This window comes from Paralichthys olivaceus, chromosome 14 (genome assembly GCF_024713975.1).
Source record: "Paralichthys olivaceus isolate ysfri-2021 chromosome 14, ASM2471397v2, whole genome shotgun sequence".
Taxonomy (NCBI): domain Eukaryota; kingdom Metazoa; phylum Chordata; class Actinopteri; order Pleuronectiformes; family Paralichthyidae; genus Paralichthys; species Paralichthys olivaceus.
The window spans coordinates 12,411,230-12,434,852 of record NC_091106.1 but is presented as its reverse complement, the minus strand read 5'-3'; the positions used below and the strand labels follow the sequence as shown (position 1 = coordinate 12,434,852).

The 23,623-nt window shown below is 43.0% G+C and overlaps 1 protein-coding gene across 6 annotated transcripts; it reads left to right on the top strand.

Annotated features, from left to right (window-relative positions):
• Positions 1–23,327, top strand: LOC109646859 (vinculin-like). Of its 6 annotated transcripts, XM_069538459.1 has the most exons (24): positions 1–452; positions 6,613–6,683; positions 7,744–7,894; positions 8,545–8,653; positions 8,981–9,103; positions 10,030–10,190; positions 12,481–12,571; positions 12,670–12,817; positions 12,903–13,056; positions 13,339–13,514; positions 13,600–13,698; positions 14,391–14,581; positions 14,982–15,008; positions 15,270–15,469; positions 15,741–15,869; positions 15,991–16,140; positions 16,257–16,365; positions 16,529–16,831; positions 16,914–17,038; positions 18,019–18,204; positions 19,370–19,546; positions 20,479–20,682; positions 20,764–20,868; positions 21,691–23,327. In XM_069538459.1, exons 1-24 carry the CDS (start codon positions 285–287, stop codon positions 21,835–21,837), a joined length of 3,504 nt encoding a protein of 1,167 aa, XP_069394560.1. In that variant the 5' UTR covers positions 1–284; the 3' UTR covers positions 21,838–23,327. The 6 variants fall into 6 exon arrangements, with proteins under 6 accessions (XP_069394560.1, XP_069394562.1, XP_069394561.1 ...); XM_069538461.1 differs by lacking the exon at positions 13,600–13,698; XM_069538460.1 differs by lacking the exon at positions 14,982–15,008.
• The last annotated feature ends 296 nt before the right edge of the window (positions 23,328–23,623 follow it).

Here is a 23,623-nt window from a genome sequence, read left to right as displayed (position 1 = left end):
TTGGGTGGAGGGCGGCGATTTCTCCTGTCACGATTTTGTGTAGCTCCCACCGGAGGACACCGACCGTCTGAGTCCAGCCTGGACCGAGGTGCTCAGCGGAAGAAGAGAGGGCTGCACACCGGGAGGAGGAGCTGTCCTCTCAGGGGCTGCTTGGACACGCGACTCGGGATTTGTGCTCCTGCGGGTGTCGGTGAGGAGAGGACCGGAGAGGAGAAGGAGATCCCCGGTGCTGGAGCGACCAGCCGCCTTTCGTGTGTCGGAGCTGCGGTGCAAAGTCGTTCACGATGCCGGTGTTCCACACCAAGACCATCGAGAGTATCCTGGAGCCGGTGGCCCAGCAGATCTCCCACCTGGTCATCATGCACGAGGAGGGGGAGGTGGACGGGAAAGCCATCCCGGATCTCACGGTGCCGGTGGCCGCGGTGCAGGCGGCAGTCAGCAACCTTGTCCGGGTGAGTTTGAACCACAGCAGGGCGTCACTGCTCCTCTGCACCCGCATCAGTCACCCAAAGTTCCCCAACAGTCCAGGGGCTGGTGTGACATGAATACTCCTTCCTCCATCAGTGTGACAAATCATGTGAGGAGCAGCTCATCAAACTGTCCTGCACACACAGCAGGTCATTCCCATCTGAGTGGCTTCCATTCCCATTAATGGCACCTTCAGCTTGATCTCTGCTCGCCATTAAAATGAGATAAAAGTGTCATAGACCCAGCTGACGATCATGTGTGTTTCATGAGCTCCTGCAGTGTCATCTGTGTGTGTGTGTGTGTGTGTGTGTTGCAGGTATTTATTATGTTCTAGGGACCTAAATCACTCACATCATTTGGAAAAAACACCAGTCCCCATAATCATTACATTTTAAGTTGAAAGCTTGTTTTAAGGTTAGGTTAGGTTTAGGTTTACAATATTCAGGTTAGGGTCAGGTTTAGGCAAAGTGTCCAGGAAAATAATGTAAGTCAATGTCATGTCTTCTGAAGTCATGGAGACTGTGAGTGTGTGTGTGTGTGTGTGTGTGTGTGTGTGTGTGTGTGTGTGTGTGTGTGTTGTCGTGTGCAACATAACATGTCAAAAACGGAATGATAATCAGATGGCTGCTGAGTTCAATGAAGTTTGTGGGGCGGAAGAAACGAGCGGTGACTGAATTAACTGAGTGTCTCTCTCTCTCTCTCACACACACACACATATGTTTCTGCAGCTTTACTGAACTTACATAGATTATTGCAGAATTTGCAGTTTGTAGAACAATGAATTTAATAGACTGCCTCCATCCATTCACTGTAATAACCTCCACAGAGACTATAGACTAGTCTGTGAACATTCATCAGACTCCCACTTGTCCTCTTCATCCTCCTACACCTTCCGCCCGGTTCCCCCCCCCCCCCCCCCCCCCCCCCCCCTCTGCTTTACCTCCTCTGTCATCGTGACTCTAAATGGTCATTTTGAAAGCTGCACTCAGACACTGATGTCTCCTCTGCATGCACTGACTGGAAAAATCAATACAGGCCACATCATTAACGCTGAGCTGAGTTCAGTGTAAAAATGATGCATGTGTGACAGGGCCTCACTGACGCAGCTGACAGGAGGAAAAACTTTTACTGACGCTTGAATTAGCAAAAGAAGCTGGTTCCTTGTTGCTTTGTCTCAAACTGATGTGATTATGATGAGTCAGGGAGGAGCAGTGTGTGATCATGTCTGGTTTACTATTGGACATTTGCAGGGGCTGATCTAGGATTTTTTTTTTTTAATCAGGGGCCATAAAGGGGCCACAATTAACACATAGGGGCCAATCATATTTTTAACAAACTTAAGCCTTGTTCATGTCTTTAGCATTGTTTTTTGTGGTTTTACCTTCATACATCTTTGCTAGAATTCTGTGCATTTAGTTCCAAAATGTTGTCATGTCAAAGTTTTGAACAGCTCTGACACGCTGCTGCCTCCCTGTGTGACACACAATATCATTATGGTAAATGATCTCATTAACTGATAATGAAAAGGCCCATTCAGTTTCAACTCAAACTCTGTGACATGCATTGATGGAATTTTTTTTTAAAACTTTAACGTAATACCATCTAACGACACTGTCCTTGATATTCCATTACTAAGGGCACACCTCTCCATCTCCCCCTTTCTCTGCTTGTCATTGTGGATCCATCCAGCTGATCCATCCAGACAGCGAGCAGAAGGAGGCTAATGGTGGCCTTGGGCATGTTGCCTGGTCTGATGCAGATTTGAGGCTGCAGGGCTAAAACACATTGACTCTGCGGTGTCAGATATGGAAGGACTCCCATTTCTGACAGGCAGGAGAAAAACAAGTTAAAATGTTCTCCTCTGGCCTCGGCTCTTTTCCTTTTGTGGTCTTGGGCTCACTTCTCCACAGCGATGACACCAGCTGAACGTGCAGCCGAAGAGGGGGTGATGGATAGTTGTGTCATTCACTGATAGAGGAGTGAGAGTTAACAAGTGGGTGAAAAGAAGGTGTTGAAGGAGAGAAAAGAAGGTGTTGAAGGAGAGAAAAGAAGGTGTTGAAGGAGCGCACAAAAGGTTCTTATTAACAGAGCGTGTACAATCAGCAGTAGCTGGTTGCTGGGTAGACAAACTTAATTGGATGTAAAGGACACCGAACACTGAAATACACACACTTGAGAGAAGATGTGCTTTATTTTAGAAAGCAGATTCAGTTCTACACCTGCGCAGTTTAAGCGAAAACATAAGTCAGTACACAGCAACGTGCCACCATCACCACAAGAGTCCCACTGCACACTGATACAATTACACTGTTAACCCTGTCCAGGGTGGGCTCACTGTGGGGAGTACTTAGAAATCTAGGTCACTGAGACACACACACACAAGATGGTGATGGTGTCAGTCTCAATCTGTCAGAGGTGAGTGTGTGGGGTTGTCGCTGATCCACTGACAGATCTCCAAGATGCTGGTTGGTGTATTAAAATGTGTGATCTTGTTGGGGCTGATGACAGAAGCACAGAGAGACGCCTCTGTGGTGTTTGAGGAGTTGCATGCTCCTGAAGGAGTCAACACAGACCCTGAGTATGTCTGGGTGGAGGAGGGGGAGGAAGGAATAAATAGATTTACCGTTGAGTGAAGTGACTGCGGCCTGAAGGAACAGCAGAAAGAGGAGGAGAGGAGCGAGAGACTCTTGACTAAAACTGTCAAAACAGTGTGATGCAGAATGAGGGGAGGAAGAGGAGAGTTGTGGAGAAGAGGTGAAACAACCTCTTGCAGCCGGACAACGTCACCCTGTGTGGGAAGGGAAAGTGTCTCTGCCGTCTTCGGTCTAGACTCTGCCAAGCCGCATAGTTCACCCCCCCACATCCACCCCCTTATAAACACACACACCAACTGTCCTCAACTGTCCTGCTCCACCACAAATATATGAGCCATCTCTGGGTTGTTTCAGATTCAGGATGAGTCCACACATAATCTGTCTCCCCTAAATCAACTCCTAACTCATATTTTAATATAAACTGTAAATTACATTTATTGTGAATGACTAACGATGAAGATTAGAAAATAATGTCTAACTGTCGAGGTATTGATGGCAAGTATCAGATTTTTGTGTTTGATTCTGATTTTGCTGTCAGACTTTTATTCCCATGTGTAATATGTCATTACTGTTTCCTGTAGCAAATCAAAGTGCTCCATACCAAGAAGCAGAGTTGTAGTTTTTACAAAAAGTCATTTTTAACGTTCATTATATGTGTCTTGAAAACCGATTCAGCCCATAAAAAAATTATCCCTGCATTTCTCATCAGCTCCTCAAAGAGTTTCAGTGCCTTTCAGCTCATTGTTTTGGTTTCAATTTGTTATGTTCATCCAAACCTGTCAGTGCTATTTCCAGCAGCAGCATCAGAAGACTAAGGCTTTGATTTATCATATTATAAAGCTGCTCTGTACCACACAGCAATTCACAAAGTTAGCTGGTAACCATGGTGCAGAATTTTGCAGGAAAGCAAAACATAGTTGGTGGAGACAAAAACTGAGCTAAAACAGTGTGTGAACGTCTGATTTACACTTGCCAGGGGTATGGACAAAAATATTTGACCTTATTGGGACATTATTTTTCAAATGTGTGTGAAACTAGTTATCCTGCTCCATGATACTAAACATGGCTTTGAGTACAGTTTCACATATGTGCAGATTTACAAGCTTTTTCAATTGTGAATGCATATTTTTTTCACTGCTGGCAAACACAGTTGTGAGATTTAAGTCTCTAGGACTTATCAAACACATTTTAAATGTTGTTGTGATTGGTTTTTCTGTCTTGATTTGATATCAGACAAAGGTGACAGGAGACATACAGAGGTCCCCAGCTAACTTTGAACGGCACATATTGAGATTCTAATCATTAATCCTTATTTGCAGGCTGCACTTTTGTCATCATTCTTTGATCGGACTATAGCTGATGTGGATCTGAAATTAGACCTGACTAATTATTTTCTGTCAGCTTTGACTGACAGCTGTCGGTCTCCTGCTGGAGCAGTCACACCTCTCAGGCTGTTCAGCCACACACACACACACACATCGCACAACGTCAGCTTGTCCAGCAAACCACTTACCTTCACATCAATTATGTATCGAATAATCAATTCCAAGTGTTCCTGCTTACAGGAAACTGTGTGATCAATGACCTGATGTGACTCTGATGGAGCTTCATCAACCTGTTCTGTACCCATAGAGCTGCATTCCTCACATTTCACAGCTGTGAATCTACCTGTTCTTTTAAAGCAGGAACTTCCTCAAGACACAGAGGCTATCAGATGTTTGGATCATGTCCTGAGTGTTTGTGAACATTAATTATAAGGTTTCCCAGTGACAAATTTAAGATTTACAGATGTATTACTACCATTTTACCCCTTTTATAAAGATAATGTGATTGACTGAAGCATGGATGTAAACTATGCTCTTAATTTAGAAAGGGTTGAAAGATCATTCAGCACATCTTATCAGGGTGTGATAATCCATTCTCTGTATCTTCTTATGTCTTTTTTAGCTATCAGTGGAGTTTGACTTGTTGCACTCTGGGGTTTGGTTCAAGCTAAACGGTTGAACTTTATTCATCCAGTTGTAAACTGTTATTTTGTGATGAGTTAGCGACACAAACGCAGATAAGACCCTATTTCTTTATTTTTCCCTAACAATGACATTAATTCCTGTAATAAAAATCAGAGCAGCATAAAATCTTCTGAAATCGATTTCCTTGCTGTGTTTTAGTGTATGACATGAGGCAGCATTACTGTCTGTAATTTCAAAATGGTGGGTGAAATCTGAAGTGAAATCTGACGTGGAGATCAGACCGGTTGGATCTCAGTGTGTTGGTGAAACTGTGTGTTGTGTGATGGCGGCTGCCCGAGTCTCTGGAGCCAGGAAGTCTATTAACTGACTTTAAACGACGCAGCAGCAAGAGACTGATGTCATCATTTCACTGTAATTGCATCTCAAGTGTGTGTGTGCGCTCAAATGTGTGTGTATGTGGTGTAGGATATGTTTTGTGAGGGAGGGTGTGAGTGTGTGTGTGTATGTGTGTGTGTGTGTGTGTGTGTGTGTGTGTGTGTGTGTGTGTGTGTGTGTGTGTGTGTGTATGTGTGTGTGCATTTTATAAAATGTGTAGTCTTCAGGACAGAGTTTTTTGGCATTATGCATGTTTCTTACTGTGCTCCCATGAGCCCTGACATTAGATAAGATATAGATTATTTAATAATTGAGTGTGCAGCTAATAAAGTCTCAGGGGTTCATACAAATGCATCATCATCATCTCAATAGAAAGTAAACATAATCTTGGCAGCAGAGCAAGAATGGCTCTTAGTCGAGCACACACCTCCACCAAGGCCTACATCCTTTTAAACCAGTGTCATATTTTGCTTTGACAAAATGTATATGTATTTAAAATATTTCCCAGAAGTTGGAAAACTTAATGACTGTTTACATATTTGTGAAGCACGAGTGTAAGTTGCATGAATCCGAGCCTATAGAATAGTTGAATCATTTTTTTTATCAGGCAATGTAGTCATTTGATCATTAATCTATTTAAATAAAAATTAGGGCAATTTAAATTTAGGGAATCAAATATATTACTTTGAAAAACATTGAGGTGAAAGGTTTTTGGGGAAAAAATCAAGACACTCTAATGGAAAAATCAGTTTTCTCAAATCTGACCATCAAGTTCAATCAGTGCAGTAAAAAGAAAACGCATAATTTTCCTTCACCAGGTCCCAAATTTAGATTTTGCTTGATTTATTTTGGAGAATTATCAGCAAACATTTTCAGCATTATTGACTCTGTACTGATGATGAGGCGGTGTCATCACTAAACGCTGCCTGTTCGTGGCGACGTACGGGTCGATTTAGATTAGAACAAATGTCTTTCCTCTGACCTGCCCTCATGTATGACAACATAGAGCCGAGCTTACCACAGCCTGAGCTGCTTCCCCTCCAAGCCTGACAAATATGACATTCATGCATGGTTGAAATAGGTGCGAATTGATCTGTACCCGTTCACCCATACAGACTATTAATAGCGCTCACTCCAATACTATTTCCTGTCTCGCTGCAGCTAATGATAATAAAACAAATGCTTGGTTCTTGTGTGTGTCGCAGGTGGGGAAGGAAACGGTTCAAACCACCGAAGACCAGGTGATGAAGAGAGACATGCCCCCTGCGTTCATTAAGTAAGTGTGTGAAGCTGGTTTTAGCAGAAGAAGCACTGCTCCCTCTGTCCTCCTCTCCCTCTCTCTCTTTTACTCACACAAACACCCAGTGACAAAACTCTGGAAATGATCCGATTTATCTCAGCAGACAGAGAACTTGTTGAAAAACGGATTCCGGGAGACTTAATGGTCGGAAACGTGGCTGCGCTCCCAGCTGAGACAAAGAGCCACTTCTGAAGCTGAGTGCGGGTGACTGTCCGGCTGCAGCATCCGAACCGTGTGGCTGTTTGTTGTTTTCCAGCTTGCATCCAGAGAGCTGACAGGAACTCTGAGTGCTGGCTGAGAGCGACCAATCCGCAATACTGAGACTTAGACATCAGGCTGTATTTGCTTGCCTGTATGTGTATTGTAATTTTGTATACATCAGTGCTTTTACAGTTATATTATCTGTTTCCAGATTGTTTTTCTCCCTGATTTCCTTCGACACTTTCCCTTTTTTTTTTGTTCCAGACCTCAGTCAGATCCACACACTACTCTCTCACTGCTCACTCCCAGGACACTACACCATAAATCTGACTCACACGGCTTAGGAGGGGGCATGTGGGAATGTGAACCTGTCTAAATATAGATGAACCAGCAGCCATCGATACCCTGACCAACGGGGGTCAAAAACAGGAGGGACTTGACTTTATTCAAGGGGCCTTGAAATTCATCAACTTCTTCAGGCTATAACCTGATCACTGATCTAAGGGACAGACGATTCGAGACAGAAAATTTCATCAGTCTCGTTTTGTTTGGAAAATTTAGACATTGTCCCTAATTATCATATTAGTACAAATAAACTATATTATAAATCCCAGATCACCCCTAGTTACCTTCTTATATGTGCAGACTGTAAAAAGCTGCTAAATCAATCCACTTCTCTCATGTATGTCACTGTAAATCTAACCTCTGACAGCTCTGACAGTTCTGATCTATGTGATTTATTTGGGTGATACATTCCCACTGTTGGTAAATGTACACGCTGGGTTTCATTCCGACCGCTCGTCTTAAACCTGCTGTGTTTTGTGTTTTTTTTCAGGGTGGAGAATTCAAGTTCAAAGCTCGTCCAGGCAGCGCAGATGCTAAAGGCAGATCCATACTCTGTTCCCGCACGAGATTACCTGATCGATGGGTCCAGAGGGATACTGTCAGGAACGTCTGACCTGCTGCTTACCTTCGATGAGGCAGAGGTGTGTGTGTGTCTGTGTGTGTCTGTCTCTTTAGGTTCCATGTGTGTCCCCTCAGAGTCACTTTTACTCCAGAGGTGTGGTATGTTTCAGGGAAATATAGCTTTATATAGCTGCACTGAAGGAAGAGGAACTCGGCTTCAAGTAAGTCAGTTATGGAGTCTCGGATGCAGCCAGATCTAATCACTGAGATCAAATGACCTCCTTCTGACTCTGTGTGTGTGTGTGTATGTGGTTCTGCTTGTATTATATGTTTGTATGTGAGGATATTGCACATACTAGCTTGCAAGGTTGTGTGTGTGCGTGCGTGTGTGTGTGTGTGTGTGTGTGTGTGTGTGGGTGGGTGTGTGTGGGAGAGAGTGTAAGTGAAATCACATTGTGCACGTGATGATGCTCATGCCTTATCACTAGCCTCATTTTTTTAAAAGAGCAACTTCTGCAGTCACAAGACATGGATCACAAGACTGTATACACACACCACACAAATTACAGGGTCATTTCAACACTGTCTAAAAAAAGCTCATGCGCAAACTGAATTTTGCTGTTTGATAAAGCAGTTTGTCTCAAATCACCACTATCACTTCATTATCAGCCTTTGTTTTACATTGATATTCATGATCTCTTCTGGCTGTGATGCCTCTGTTGTGTTGTAGGTGCGTAAGATCATCAGAGTATGTAAAGGAATCCTGGAGTATCTGACTGTAGCTGAGGTGGTGGAGACCATGGAGGACCTCATCACTTACACCAAGAACCTGGGTCCAGGTCAGCAAGAGAAACTAATAGATATAGAAAGAAAGAATGAAAGATGTTGCTTTAAATCTGCAAGTCCATGAGGAAAAGTCCATGTGTAGATTTCTGCAGTTTAGAATTAGAGTCGTATAGGAAACGCCCCTTTTCAAAATGTTTTTTAAAATGTACTACTACTCAGTTGGTGAAAACACAGAGGGACACCTCTGATTGTTCAAGTTAAAGCTGTGATGCTGTCGCCAAACTCATTACTGTTCTACCTGCTGTTTGGATTGACAGTGATAACCTCTAACTCTCAAAGGACAATACACATTTCACTAGTTTCTCTCTCTCTTTCCTCAGGGATGACCAAAATGTCGAAGATGATTGAGGAGAGGCAGCAGGAGCTGACGCACCAAGAACACAGACAGATGCTGGTCAACTCCATGAGCACTGTCAAAGAGCTGCTGCCTGTTCTCATATCAGGTGTGTATGTGAGTGGGTGTGTGTGTGTGTGCGTGCATGCGCCTATGACAATGCAGGTCACTGAGCATCCAACAGTTGTTATAGCAACGCTCATAATTACAGTCATTAGTTAGTGGGGATGTCAAACTGACTACACACACACACACACACATCCACCACTGGCAGCTCTACTCATACTGTATCTGCACCAGAGCACAGACACACTGTTATAGCTTCTGTTATAGCTTCTGTTATAGCGTCTGTGCCAGCTGCGCATGTGTGTGTTCAAACATCAAGGTTCAGTGTGGATGTAATGTCAAAAACGTTTGGACCCATAGTTTGGCTCTGCACGAGCCATTTTGCAAATTAAATTGGCTATAATCAGCTTTGTTATATTAACAGTGGATCCCATGATAACTGCTACTAACTGTGCAGAGCTTTTCCATTTTTTGGTTTAAGGGAACACAACTTTAATGTTTTGGTTCACTCTTGTGGCTCTCATGTCAGTTTTATCACTTAATTCCATCAGGTGCTGGTGGAGACCAAAAACAGAGCTAAAAGAGGCTGAATATTGGACCTCACATTCATCAAACAACAAAAGGGCATGACGCAAAATGAACTTTAATGTTCTTTTGTAACTGTTGGGTTGGGAAATGGCACAACTTTTTAAAGATATTTAAGAAATTTGTCAAATATGCTGCTCCCAAGTGGCCTAAAATACAGGCTTATACAGCCCCAAGTCAATTCTATGTGTTGAATGTTCTAGTAAAACCTGGTGCAGTCATTGTTTTTTCGGGGGTTCTTGCCACAAGGTCTTTTTTGATTGTACTAGGGCAAGTAGGAGATTTTCAATTAAATACTGGCTTTAATTACAGTTCTATAAATGTGGTTACAAATCTATACTCCTCTGCGGCTGTAATCATAAAAACTCATGTTTCTCTGCTCAGCTATTAAGATCTTTGTTGCAACAAAGACCAGTCGGGGTGCTGGCGTGGAGGAGGCGGAGAGGAACAGAAAGTTCACCTTTGAAAAGATGAGCTCTGAAATCAACGAGATTATAAGAGTCTTACAGCTCACCACATGGGATGAAGATGCATGGGCCAACAAGGTATGACCTGTGCTGCATTTGGGGACTGTTCAATTTCCCTAAACCCCAACTTCAAAAGCATCAATCTCCACATACCTGAATCAAAGTCAGTCACTTTTGCTTTGTAGTGCCTGTTCACACACACACACACACACACACACACACACACACACACACACACACACACACACATATATAGCCTCACAATCCACACATCCACTTTTCTTTTTGCTCGGTAGTATAACTCCTGGTTTTTCTTTTTCCTTTTCTTTCTTTACCTTTCTCCTCCATTCTTTTCCTCCCTGTAGAAGGTAAGCCTGTTTCTCTCCCCCTCTGCAGTTTCCAGCATGCGAGTGTGTATTTATTTATATATCTGTGTGTGAGATCCAGAAAGGGAAATACTGTACGTCCCGATGCTGACATATATACTGTATGTATGTATATATCTGTCATGCTGGTATCAAACAGTAAGTATGTGTTGTGTTTTAGTCCACTCACTGTTAGCTTGTGTGATGATGTACAGTACGCGTGCTTCATCACTGTATTACTACATGTGCATATGTTTGTCTCTTGATGTCCATTTGAGTCAAATGGCATGAGATGACAGTTATTAACAAATGGATTTTAGTTTCAGTGACGGCATTTTGCTTCCCGTGCTGCTCATGTTTACGGTGTGATACATTCCTTGATAGCAAAATGAGACAAGGTTTTAAACAGAATGTAATCCCATGGAGTTATTCTGGGCACATATTTTACAGACAATGGTATGTTTTACCGGTATAGTTAAGATCTGATTTACTAGTCTAACCTGTAACCCTGCATGTTCTTCTACGTGAGACACTGATCTCTGTGTCAGTGTGTGTGTGTGCACGTGAGTGTGTGTGTGCGTGTGGTCTTGCGGTTGACAATACTGCATACTCTTTTGTATGAGCTGTCATGAGCATCTAGTGTGTGTGTGTGTGGGTGTGTGTATGTGTGTGTGTGTGTGTGTGGCGTGAAACCACTCGCTGTCCTCTGCTCAGGTCATGAATTATAGAAATAAACTGCTTGCTGTTCAGACACATCCATAATAGATGGGTTGTATTGAACGGTTCCACTTCCACTGGATCTTTCTCCTCTGAGCTGGAAAAAAGCCTTTTTTTCTCCATCTAGTATAAAAATATGAAATTTGTTTGTGGCATTCTGGATGTGAGATGTTTCTAATTTTCCACTTGATTATCAATAATAATATATTTCTAAATGACGGTCCATCTATACAGGTCTCACTTTACAATACAACACATATACTTGAGTTATTAATGACTTTATGCCTCGTGAATAAATAATTTAATGCAGCTTTTGAGATTAATATAAATGAATGATAATGAAAGTAGACTTTGGTTCAATTTAAGTCATAATTAAGTCATACATTTAGCAGCAATGCTTTTTAGCACAGTAATCATTTATCAATAGCCAACTAATACCCCTTATGAACATTTAAATTGTCAAATACCCACAAGTTTGAAGCTATAAATGTTTTTTATTAATCAATAAAATGGTAATAATTATATTCCTGTCAACCAAAAGATCAAAACCAACAGGTATTACTTGTGTACCCAAAACCTGCCTTATCTTTTAGATGGAAGCTGAACACCAGGTCTGTAATTACCTCTGCCAAGGACGTTTTGTTTGTCCGTTTGGATTACACAAAAACTTTTGGACGGATTACGGCAAAATGGTTCAGATCCAGAACTTTTTTTTCATAGGGCATTATTCAACATTTTTGTTGACTTTTCAGAGAATAATTCATGGATCTTCATTTAAAAGGTATGTTTAGGAGACTGATATAAGTATGTGCAATTTGATTTCAAAATCTGGACCTAGTGGATATTAATGTGGTTTAATAAGGGGACTGTTTGACCTTTGCACCCTTCTAGTTTATGTTGAATCAATCCCATCTCCAGAGAAAACCTACAGCTCATGTGTGTGACTCACAGTGACTCCATTTTTAAAGATGTATAACCTCAGTAAGACTGAATGGAATCAGGGCTGAGAGCTACAGGCAGGATAAAGCAGTTGGAAAACTACTAGAGACAAAAAAAATCACACTGGTTCCTCTGATGGGATTTGTTGACAGTAAGAAAAATATACAATAATATCAGCATGTTCTTTTATTAAGGCTCCTACAGTTTATTTCAGCATATTATCATTAGAATAGTCATGAACCTTTTCAACAATCTATTAGTTTATAGACACCGTGCACCATAATGTGACATGGTACCTTTTGATTTAATGCCCACTCACACGATACTGTGTTTTCTCTCTACCTCAGGATATGGAGGCTTTGAAGAGATCTCTTGCTTTGATTGAGTCTAAGATGGCACAAGCTAAAAGTTGGCTCAAAGACCCTCATGGACAGCCAGGTAACTGTGGGATTTTTTTCCCTCACGCTTAAAAAACTCAATTAACTCTCCAGATGTCACACCCACAGTCTCTTCCTTTGGTGCATTGCTGTCTGCAGGTGGCCACGGTGAGGTGGCCCTGCGTGTGATACTGGATGAAGCTGGTAAGGTGGGAGAGCTTTGTGCCGGAAGGGAGAGGAAAGATATTCTGGCAACAACCAAGGCTCTGGGACAAATGACCGACCAGATCGCAGATCTACGAGCCAGGTTTGTATGAGGGAATTTGAATTAACCTGTCGGTGCTAACATATTATAATTTGTCATCAGTCACATGTCAATTGTTTGTGTGCAGAGGCCAGGGCCCGACCCCGGGGTGTGTGCAGCGTGCTGGCCAGTGCTCGCAGGGCTTAGACTTGTTATTTGGCAAAGTGGACGGAGCTGCCCGCAGACTGGAGGCTCTCATCAATGCCAAGCAGGCCATCGCCAGGAGGCTGGACGCAGCACAGGTCAGACAAAACAACAACCCAGTAATCCATATTAACCTTCCCCCAGGTGAATCATATCTCCTCCCTGCATTTGTCCTATTTCTGCCTCTTTTAGTTCATTTCCAGCAAGTGGGGTGGTAATTCCATGAAAGTGTGGATTAGAGAAAACAGCTAAATGCTTATAACATTCGACATTCAGTGAACTTTTCAAATAGTTGAGGCTCACTTGTTGCGTTTTTTTGTGCAGATTTATGTCGCGTATTTCATCAGAGGAGAACTTCTTCATATGTGTGAATTCTTTAGGCCTGGCTGGCTGATCCTAACGGTGGTCCAGAGGGGGAGGAGAACATCAGAGCACTGCTTGCTGAGGCCAAACGCATCGCTGATCTGTGCGAAGATCCCAAAGAGAGGGACGACATCCTGCGCTCCATCAGTGAGATCGCCGGACTCACCGCCAAACTCATGGAGCTCCGCAAACAGTACGCCGTCCCTCCTACGACACACGCACGCCTTGTATTGTCTAGTGATTACTAGAAGTAACTCCTAGATCCTCTTTTTTTCCAGGCTCAAACAGCAGCCTCATGTCACCAGTAGCTGGCATATTTTACCTTCCTGGAAATTATGTTGTTGCCTGTCAACCTTGGGCATCAGTCCAACCATAAGGTCTTTAACTGTTGTTAATATGGTGCGGAACAGATTGGGCTGTGGTGGTAATGTGGTGGGTCAGTTTGAGGATTCAAATTTACGAAACCATAAGAGAAAATAGCACTTTCCTCAAGGTTCATGCCACTAAAGTAAGTTTCAGTTTGGGTTTGTGACAGTATGAGAATACATTTTCTGCAGTTTTAGTGACTCATAGCAAGATGAGTCACCACCAGGGACATATTTTATGTTCTGCATTTCCACTGTTGTATATTGGCCATAAAAGGAAACCAGAAAGAAACCTAGGTGTTGACCACATCCTCACCCAACAATATATATCTGAACTTCTAAAGAAAAATAAAGTAATTCTACGAGACGGACAGATAGATCCATAGATAGATAGATAGATGGATAAACTTTAATGTCTGTCCACAATGACAGAAATTCTCCTTTTAACAGGGCTCAACAAAACTCAGCCCACATCTGAGAACCCAGATATCCCTTCCCCTAATCTTTTAAAAACCACCTCATAATACATAAAAATTAATGCTGACTAAAGCAGATGGAAAAGTGGCATCAGCCTTCGATGATGGTATTTTAATTTAAGGAGGGTCTATAACAGGGAATTGGTGAATCTCAGGCTGAAAAGCTGTATTGTACTGTTTAGACTTCTCATTTGTTCTTTTAACCATCTCTGTCTGTCGCTGTCTCAGGGGTAAAGGTGACAGTCCAGAGGCCCGTGCGTTGGCAAAGCAGATCGGTGCGGCGCTACTGACCCTTCAGTCGAAAACAAACCGGGCCGTGGCCAACATGAGGCCTGCAAAGCCTGCCGTCACCTTGGAGGGCAAGATGGAGCAGGCCCTCCGCTGGGTGAACAACCCCGGGGTGGACGACAGAGGAGTAGGTGAGTGCGGTCGGATGCCGCCTCTGGGGAGGGATGAGGTAGTGGTTTGGTATTAAAAATAAACTCTCTGACCTTCCATGCCTTCTGTCGGCCCTACGATGAAGGGCGTGTGAGAGCGATTATGGCAGCGATTAGACATCAGATACGGTGTCTTGAAAGATGCGAGGCGTTTTGTGAGTCAGTAAGGAAACAGTTCTGAATGATCTACACAAACAATCAAGCTGGTGACTGATGCCACTTCCTTTCCTAGTGCATTAATCACCGGCTGACTAACCTGACTTACTCTGTCACTCAGGGAGCGTTGCATTGTTTCTAATGTGTGTTTTTAAGCGTGCTGCTCTTTCCCCGTTTTGTCATTCGTCTTTTTCCTATTTCCTCCCATGCTTCCTTATGGGAGCAGAGTGTGAGAGGCTGCAGTGGATCACAGGTACCTGCCTGCAATACACTTTCTGTGAAGATATAAACAGACACTAGAAATTCATGAGATCAGCATGTGACACATAACACCGCAATGTCTAATTTACGAGACAACTTATGTACAACAAGAAAAAATAAGTCATGAGTCATTTCTCATCCCTTGTATTCCCGTTCCTGTGCCGCAATCCAGAAATGCTCCATTTGCAAATAAGCACCTGTCATTTTTATATCTGAGTTTTTAAGATTGATTCTGCTGTGTGTCTTTCTCCAGGTCAGGCAGCGATCAGAGGAATGGTTGGAGAAGGGAGGAGGTTGGCAGGAGGCTTGTTAGGCCCGTATCGACAGGACATGATTGGACGCTGCGACAGAACAGAGGCCCTAATGGGATCTTTGGCAGACATGGCAGCCAGGGGAGAGGCAGAGGCTCCTCATGCACGAGCCACAGCCGCACAGCTGCAGGACAGCCTCAAGGTAGCTCACAAACACACACACATCAGTTTGTTTATCATTAGAAACTTATGCTGTGCAGCCAGACCCACAGAGGTGATTTTAAGATCACTACATTTCTAAATATCAGTTTAAATGGCAGCACATATATAATATTTTCATCTCATCAAATGCTGCAGTAAAAAAAAACTATCTCAGGTTTGCATGTAAGATGCATGCATGGTGCTTATAATTGAAAAGTATTGGTGCAGAGCTCCACCTAGTGGCCTGATAAGACACACTCTGCTCCCACCAGGACCTGAGGCAGCACATGCAGGAGGTGATGACCCAGGAGGTGTCGGATGTTTTCAGTGACACCACCACCCCTATCAAGCTGCTGGCTGTGGCTGCGACTGCTCCACCTGACGCCCCCAACAGGGAGGAGGTCAGTAACAGAGAACTATGTGAACAAGGTTACTACAATAAACCTGATTTCTGTTGATAATGTACAATCCAGATTTTGAACGTGCAACATCTGACAATATAAACATTGGTGTTCGCGACAGGTTTTCGACGAGCGTGCAGGGAACTTTGAGGCCCACGCAGGTCGGCTGGGTGCGACCGCCGAAAAGGCTGCTGCCGTGGGAGCAGCCAATAAGACGACAGTAGAGGGGATACACGCGGCTGTGAAACATGCCAGGGAGCTCACGCCACAGGTGCTCCTGTTTGTTCTAGTCCCCATGATATACTGTAGCATTGACACCGATGAAACACAAAGCTGTTTTAGTCCGTCACATGCCGTGGTTGACAAACGTGGTTTGCAATTATCCAGGTGACCTCCGCTGCTCGGATCCTGTTGAAGAATCCTGGAAATAAAGCAGCGTACGAGCACTTTGACACCATGAAGAACCAGTGGATTGACAACGTGGAGAGACTCACTGGTGAGAAGCTTCTCAACGCTTTTTTTGTTTCTTTAATTGTTGACAATTATTGACTATCTCACATTTTGAATTTATAGATCTCCTTATCTACATTAACATATGAGGTGGGATTTATAGAGATTAATCCGTGTGTGTGTGTGTGTGCGTGTGTACGGGGCATCAGGTCTGGTGGATGAGGCTATCGACACCAAATCTCTCCTAGATGCTTCCGAGGAGGCTATAAAGAAAGACATCGACAAGTGCCGAGTTGCCATGGCAAATGTTCAACCCCAAATGCTTGTTGCCGGGGCAACAAGCATAGCAAGACGAGCTAACCGGGTCCTGTTGGTGGCAAAGAGGGAAGTGGAGAACTCTGAAGATCCGCGCTTCAGAGACACAGTGAAACATGCGTCAGACATCCTCTCACACACCATCTCACCCATGGTGATGGACGCCAAGGCGGTGGCTGGAAACATTCAAGATAAAGGTACAGGAGTACGCCACGAATCACATGTCAATATATTGTACTGTGTGAAAAAGATACACACTGTACATTCTCCTTTATGCAGCTCTGCAGAAGGCATACCTGGACTCATGTCTGAGGATCCTGGCTGCCGTGGGAAAAGTTAGAGAAGCTTTCCAACCTCAGGAGCCGGATTTCCCTCCTCCTCCTCCTGACCTGGACCAGCTCCATGTAAGCACACACACACACACACACACACACACACACACACATTGCGTTTATCTGATCAAACCCCACCCACACAGCCCTGAAGTGGAAGATAAGTTTTTAGGTTTTACACCTCGAATCAAATTTCCAGTCTTTAAATGTAATAGTGTGTTTATATACAGTAATAGTAGTAACAGTTGGAATTATTATTATGTCTTTAGTGTTTGCATCAAGTTCAGATTGAAAACATTTAAATTTAATAGCAATATAATGATGCATTAAATGCAGCATAAAGAATAGTAAAGAATCCCAATCTATAGTAATATATAGCATTTGAGCTAAAAATACATAGAAAATAAATATAAGGATAGGCAATAGTAAATCATTGTTACTTAAAGAGTAAGAAATGGTAAAAGAAAAAATGTGTCTGACCTCAGGAACAGTCAGGAGGTTTAAGCCAGAGGACCTAAGGGAGCTACCAGGCACATACAGTATGTCATAGTTATGTCAGGAAATAATAATATCGACCAAACCTTTTCAGTGATTTAAAAACCAATAAAATATCTTAAAATGAATTAGGAGTAATGTAATCTCTCTGTCTGGTCTTCATCAGAACATGTAATGCACCAAACAGAAGAGTGATACAGTCCAGTCTGCTGTTGATAAAAGCCTAAGAGTCCATTTTTTCTGTCTGTGAGGCAAAAGACTCTGAAGCTACATTTCCAATAACAAAGTATGTCTTCGATGCAACACTCAAAAATCAGTTCAGGCAGGTTGAGCATAACGTGATAGCTTTCAACCTGTTCCTTTGTGTTCAGCACAGCTTCACAGCACACTGGGGTAAAGCAATACTTCATGTTGTCACATGTTTCATCACAAGGTCTATTGTGCAGTTTTTATCAAATGCAGCATCTTTCAAACTATTCTGGATCAATCTCCCATGGCCCTGTTTGCTCTCCAATAAAGATTTGTAAGTAATGTGTGTGTTTGTGTATATTTTCCAGGTCAGTGATGAGCAGGCGCCACCCAAGCCCCCCTTGCCAGAGGGCGAGGTGCCCCCGCCGCGGCCCCCTCCCCCAGAAGAGAGGGACGAGGAGTTCCCTGAGCAGAAGGTCGGGGAGGTGCTCAGTGAGCCCATGATGGTTGCGGCCAGGCAGCTGCATGATGAGGCGCGCAAGTGGTCCAGCAAGGTCGGTTCACACAAATGTTCCAGGGAATATAACAGTTTGCACAATATTTACATTAAAAGTATATCATTTCAAAATCGGATGTTCCGATTCATACAGTTCTGGGTGGAATACGCTGGCTGGTTTTGTGTTATCCTTATGTCAATATAGCACATGTAGTTTGAATGATCCCAGGATTTTACTTTTCCTCTACAGTCAATTTCATGTGGACATTCTCCGGAGTTTTTACTTGGCTCTGATGTGTGCGTTCTCACACACAGCCCCTCCGGAGAATGTCAGGAGATTATCCAAGGGTTCAGTGCATGTCATATATACTTCACATTCTGGGAATATCCTGAAACCTGAAAAAGTTTTATTTCCTGAAATCATGTTGATCCTGAAATGTGATGAGTGGCTTTATTCCTACTTCAAGAGGAAACTGTCTGTTCAAAGATTTTGAGAAATAAGTAGAGAGGAGAAGCACATTATATTTAAAGGTTCAGTGTGTGTGTGTCCAAGTGTTTCTGTGTGGAGGAGCTGTGTGTAAGAACAGCTATATTGTTTATGGATATGACCACTGATTATCCAGGAATAATGTCCGGTTGCTCTCTTTTCTCTGAGAAGCTTGTCACCGTTTTCCCCCTCTATAGCTCTCATGAAAGCTTCTCCTCACCTGTTTTATGATTCGTGCATCAGAGGTGTCGTTGGAAACCAGGCACAAGATATCTCTGATAATAAGCGACGCACATTGTTCCCCATCACACTCCTAAAGGGAAGCCGCCCACTGGTTTTGGTTACAGTTGGACCATGTTTGACTGTGCAAATGCTTTACAAAGCACAGCCTCAGACTCAGGCACATCGTCCTCCTGCTGCCTGCTCCTCTTTCCTCTTTCTTTCTTTGCCCTGCACCGAACATCTCTGCCTGAGCTTTCAGTTTCACCTCCCCTCTCCTTGCTCCTTCACAGCGCTCGCATCCACTCCTCCTTTGTCCTTCTGTTCTTCCATCCAGTGCCTCTCATACTGTACTAAATGCTTCCTTCCCTCCTCCCGTCCCTGGCTCTCTCTCTCCTTCCCCCTTCTTCTCCTCCGCATTCCTCCTTTTTTCCCCTCCCTCGTCTCCTCCCTCCCTCTCCTACTTTTTCCATCCAAAATCGGCCCTACTCCTCCACCTCTGCCCCCGCACGCCCAGCCTGAGGAAGAGGAGGCGGTAGAGGAGAGGGAGGTAGATGATGACGATGAGTTTACTGATGGTGAGGATGACTATGAGCCAGAGCTGCTGATGATGCCATCCAACCAGCCTGTCAATCAACCCATGCTGGCAGCCGCCCAGGCTCTCCACCAGGAGGCGCGCAAATGGTCCAGCAAGGTCTGCGCACGTACATGCACACAACCAGATGCCGGTCAGATAGTGTTTGGAGCTGCACACACACACTCACACATCCATGCATGCAAACACACAAGAAAACACCCTGCAGGACAAACAAACACCCTCTGGAGCACTAGCAGACAGTCACAGCATCTGTGCAAATGATAAGCTCTGCATCTGTCACCATGGAAACCAGCTGTGTCGTTGCCTCTCACGGTTATGCTGACACTAATGCTCAGGTTGCACTTAAAGGTCAAGGGTTGTCGGAATGGCAAGTTTGTTTGTTTGTTTGTTTGTTTGCACCACGTTGGATAAACTGCTACTTGCTTCACAAGTCCCTCCCCGTATGTTCACGATTAGGTAAAGTGGTTTAAAGGAGGAGTAGAAGCTCCGTCTCGCTGTTGTCAGTCACTCGTTGTCTGACTAACCTGTGAAGCCAAGGATGACACACTCCCAAAAGACCTCTGGGTGACGTAGCTTTGCTGTTAGACTGCCTGCTCGCCCAGTATGACGGCCTGCTCCTGCTTCCTGGAGCCTCAGGGTGTGTACTGATCACCCCCGGTTCTGTGAAGGTCACCTCATGGGCACTAACCTCTGTGATGAAGGGGAGATCACAGTTTCCTCCCAACTACAATGCTTCTAAATTTCAGAGTTATCTTCCTCCATGAGGATTGAGGAATATGTGCTCACATGCACTGACACTGCATGCAGCCTTCTCATTAACACGCCTGAATTTGAATTTTGTGCCTGTTTTGCTTTTGTATTTCCAGTTCATTCAGCAGCATTCCTCTCTAATATCCCACATTTTGATTCTTATCAGACAAATGTGTGGAAACATGACCCACACAAAATGCTCCTCTTGCATTCTCATCTCGTATCCATTATCCTGCTCACAGCTCTCACTGCCTCCTCATCCTCCTGCTTCTCCACAGGGTAACGACATCATCGCGGCGGCCAAGCGCATGGCTCTGCTGATGGCAGAAATGTCCCGGCTGGTGCGCGGCGGGAGCGGGAACAAGCGGGCACTGATTCAGTGCGCCAAGGACATCGCCAAGGCATCGGACGAGGTGACGAGACTGGCTAAGGAGGTGGCCAAGCAGTGCACCGACAGACGCATCAGGACCAACCTCCTGCAGGTGAGAATACACAAAACGGACAATAAACAATCCTGCGTGTCTCATCCAGAAGGTGCTTTACATATCTCTCGGCTTCCACAGGTGTGTGAGCGCATCCCGACCATCAGCACGCAGCTGAAGATCCTCTCCACCGTCAAAGCCACCATGCTGGGACGGACAAACATCAGTGAAGAGGAGTCCGAGCAGGTAAACCTGGATTTACACTAGAATCTATCACATCATATATAACTGCGATAACAACTTAGAATATGTCTATTTATTTCTGTTCTTGGTTAAAGTTATTGTAAGAAGAGATCAATAGTATTTCTGACTCCACTATACATATTTTTTAGTGAAGCTCTCAACCAGCTTTTTCTCGGTTGATACAGCGGCTTTGACCTTTAGAGTATCTGGTATTTATTAAGAGACCTACAGTTACTGACAGTGATTGAAATAATGAACGAACTCCATAATGACACTCATAAAGAAAATATTCCATTTAATGTGGATCAGTTGGGTCATGGCCGATACCTACTCTGTCATTATCACATACTGCAAATACTGATTCATATGTCAGTGCATCTTCTTTAATAACTTTTGGTAGTGAAAAGTCACTAAGTACATTTACTCAAAGCTCTAAACTTTTGTACACCATATATACTTTCTTTTTGCCTTTTGACATCTTACACATTGTCTTTTATTTAATGAAAGGCTCCTGTGAAATTCTTTCCTCTAAACCTCTAAAGATTGTTTCATTTAAATACTGTATTAGCTCAAGGCAAAAGAAAATCAAGAGGTTATATTATCCAATATGTCTCAAAAAAGCTTAAGATTAAAGTTAAAATACACATTTATGAAGCAAAACAGGAAGTATTTTTACATGAATGTGTTGATATTTCACTGTTCAGTTTGTTTATTTGTATTTAGTTCATATAAAATTGGAATATGAATACGTCTTCCACTACCGGTAACTTAGCCTTATCTCTGTCATTCATTTATCAACTTCTTCACCGAACATTTCCCCACCAGGCCACAGAGATGTTGGTTCACAACGCCCAGAATCTGATGCAGTCAGTGAAGGAGACCGTCAGGGAAGCAGAAGCCGCCTCCATCAAGATCCGTACGGACGCTGGATTCACCCTCCGATGGGTGCGCAAGACTCCTTGGTACCAATAAACAAACCAGGTCACTGAAAACACAGCGACAGCACACACCTCATGAGTCATAATGTGCACAGTCATCGTGGGTGCGTGCATTAGATTCGGTACCGAGCAGGTTTCATTTACAGGAGTGAATTCCGCTTTGCTCTCCACTTCCCTTTATCTGTAACTTTTTAATATATATTTTTATGGTATGTTGTGTTATGAGAGTTTATCCAAATCCCAAGTATATATATTTTTTGCATGAAAGTTTTTTTCTATTTTATAAAAGCAGATTATGACATTAAGATATTATCTCCTAGAAGAAATTTAATTTTCACTCAATGTTGTGTTTTTTTCAGGGAGAGTTTCTTATTTGTCTATTGTATATACACTAATTATTTGTTTTATGGACTCCGCAGTGAGTTTGACACTAGAGTCTGAAGTCTTGTGTGAGCCGAAGATGGGCTCTCCGCTCTTCATGTTTACTTTTAGTAATAACTCTGTTCTTAACTGTAGATTTTAAGGTGACACGTCCTCACTGCTGTCCAGTGTAGCGCCTGTACGCAACAACTTGTTCTGGATCAAAAGTGTTTTACAACTTGTTGGCGAAAGTTTCTTAAACAAATGTATAATTGTCCATAAGGTTTTTTGTCGAGTGCAGCAAGGTTGATAAACATGAGGTTTTCTCAGTGGCAATATGAGTGACAGTAAAGTGAAAGTTAGTTCAGCTGTTTTTATGTGTTTTGACTTGTTTTAATTTCTGTTACAGTGAACAATACCAAAGGATTTTATTTTAGCACTTGATGCTTAAGATCCAGGTTTTTAAAAAAACAAAACAGACCCTTTCTTTAGGGACCGTGGAGAATTGTTTGTGTTTTATTTTTTAGCAAAAAGAAGAGAGAACGCTTTCTCCTGCTTTGCATTTTTTAACCAATTGTATTGTCTTGTTTCTGCACTATCTCTATAACAGTTGAACTGTTGGGATTTTCTTTTCAGAAATTAATCAAAATCAACGATTTGAAACAGACATCTATCATGTTTTAGTCTTTTCTTGTTGTCTGTAAATTTAAAAACCTCTCAAAAAGGTGTGTTTTTGTCTGGAATAATTACACAGCTCAAAAGGTTCATAACAGGAAACTCATCAATATTAGGTGCAACCAGATTTTTATTCCCGAAACAGTATTTCATGAAGTTGTATGACAATTTTTTTACAATGGCAATTTAAACTGTTAAATGGAGAATTTTTATGTGTGCCTGTGTGTAAGCGTCTTCACTTCAACAGTACAATTGAGCCGTCCCTGTGATGTAGAGCTCTGAATAGCAGCACAGAATGTAAACCGCATCTTTATTTTGATTTTGGCCTACTGAGCATGTAGCAGTCACTGACCCCTCACTGAGAGCGACAGGGTGTAGTTCTGTGTGTACCTGATGTGTTCATCCACACACTGAATGTATTCTGATACAGCTTCTAGCCCTGCCAACACATCTGCTGTGCCTTGGAAGAATAAAAGATTATAATTATGATCTGGGAGTCAGTCTCTTGATTCACTGTTGCCAGCACATGAACACATGACTATATGCTGTGAGAAAAAGAGTCTGATTTCAGAATGCTAATGCTAAAGCAGGTATACTGTTAAGCATGTCCATTGAATATAATTTAAGATGTCTGCATGCTAACATGTGCTGATTGGCACTAGAGGCAAAGTAGAGCCGAGGCTAATGAGGTCATTTTTCAAACATTTAGTCACAAACAGAAGTATTAGTGGGTGACAGACCCTTTTTTTCCCTTAGTGATTTAAAATAAATTGAATTATTTGTAT

Bases quoted from the DNA above. Each gene is read 5' to 3' on its own strand.
- LOC109646859 (XM_069538459.1), top strand. From the start codon at position 285: ATGCCGGTGTTCCACACCAAGACCATCGAGAGTATCCTGGAGCCGGTG. The intron at 7,895-8,544 runs GTGTGTGTGTGT...GTTGTGTTGTAG, and splicing joins TTACCTTCGATGAGGCAGAG to GTGCGTAAGATCATCAGAGT. The intron at 17,039-18,018 runs GTAAGCACACAC...TATATTTTCCAG, and splicing joins CTGACCTGGACCAGCTCCAT to GTCAGTGATGAGCAGGCGCC.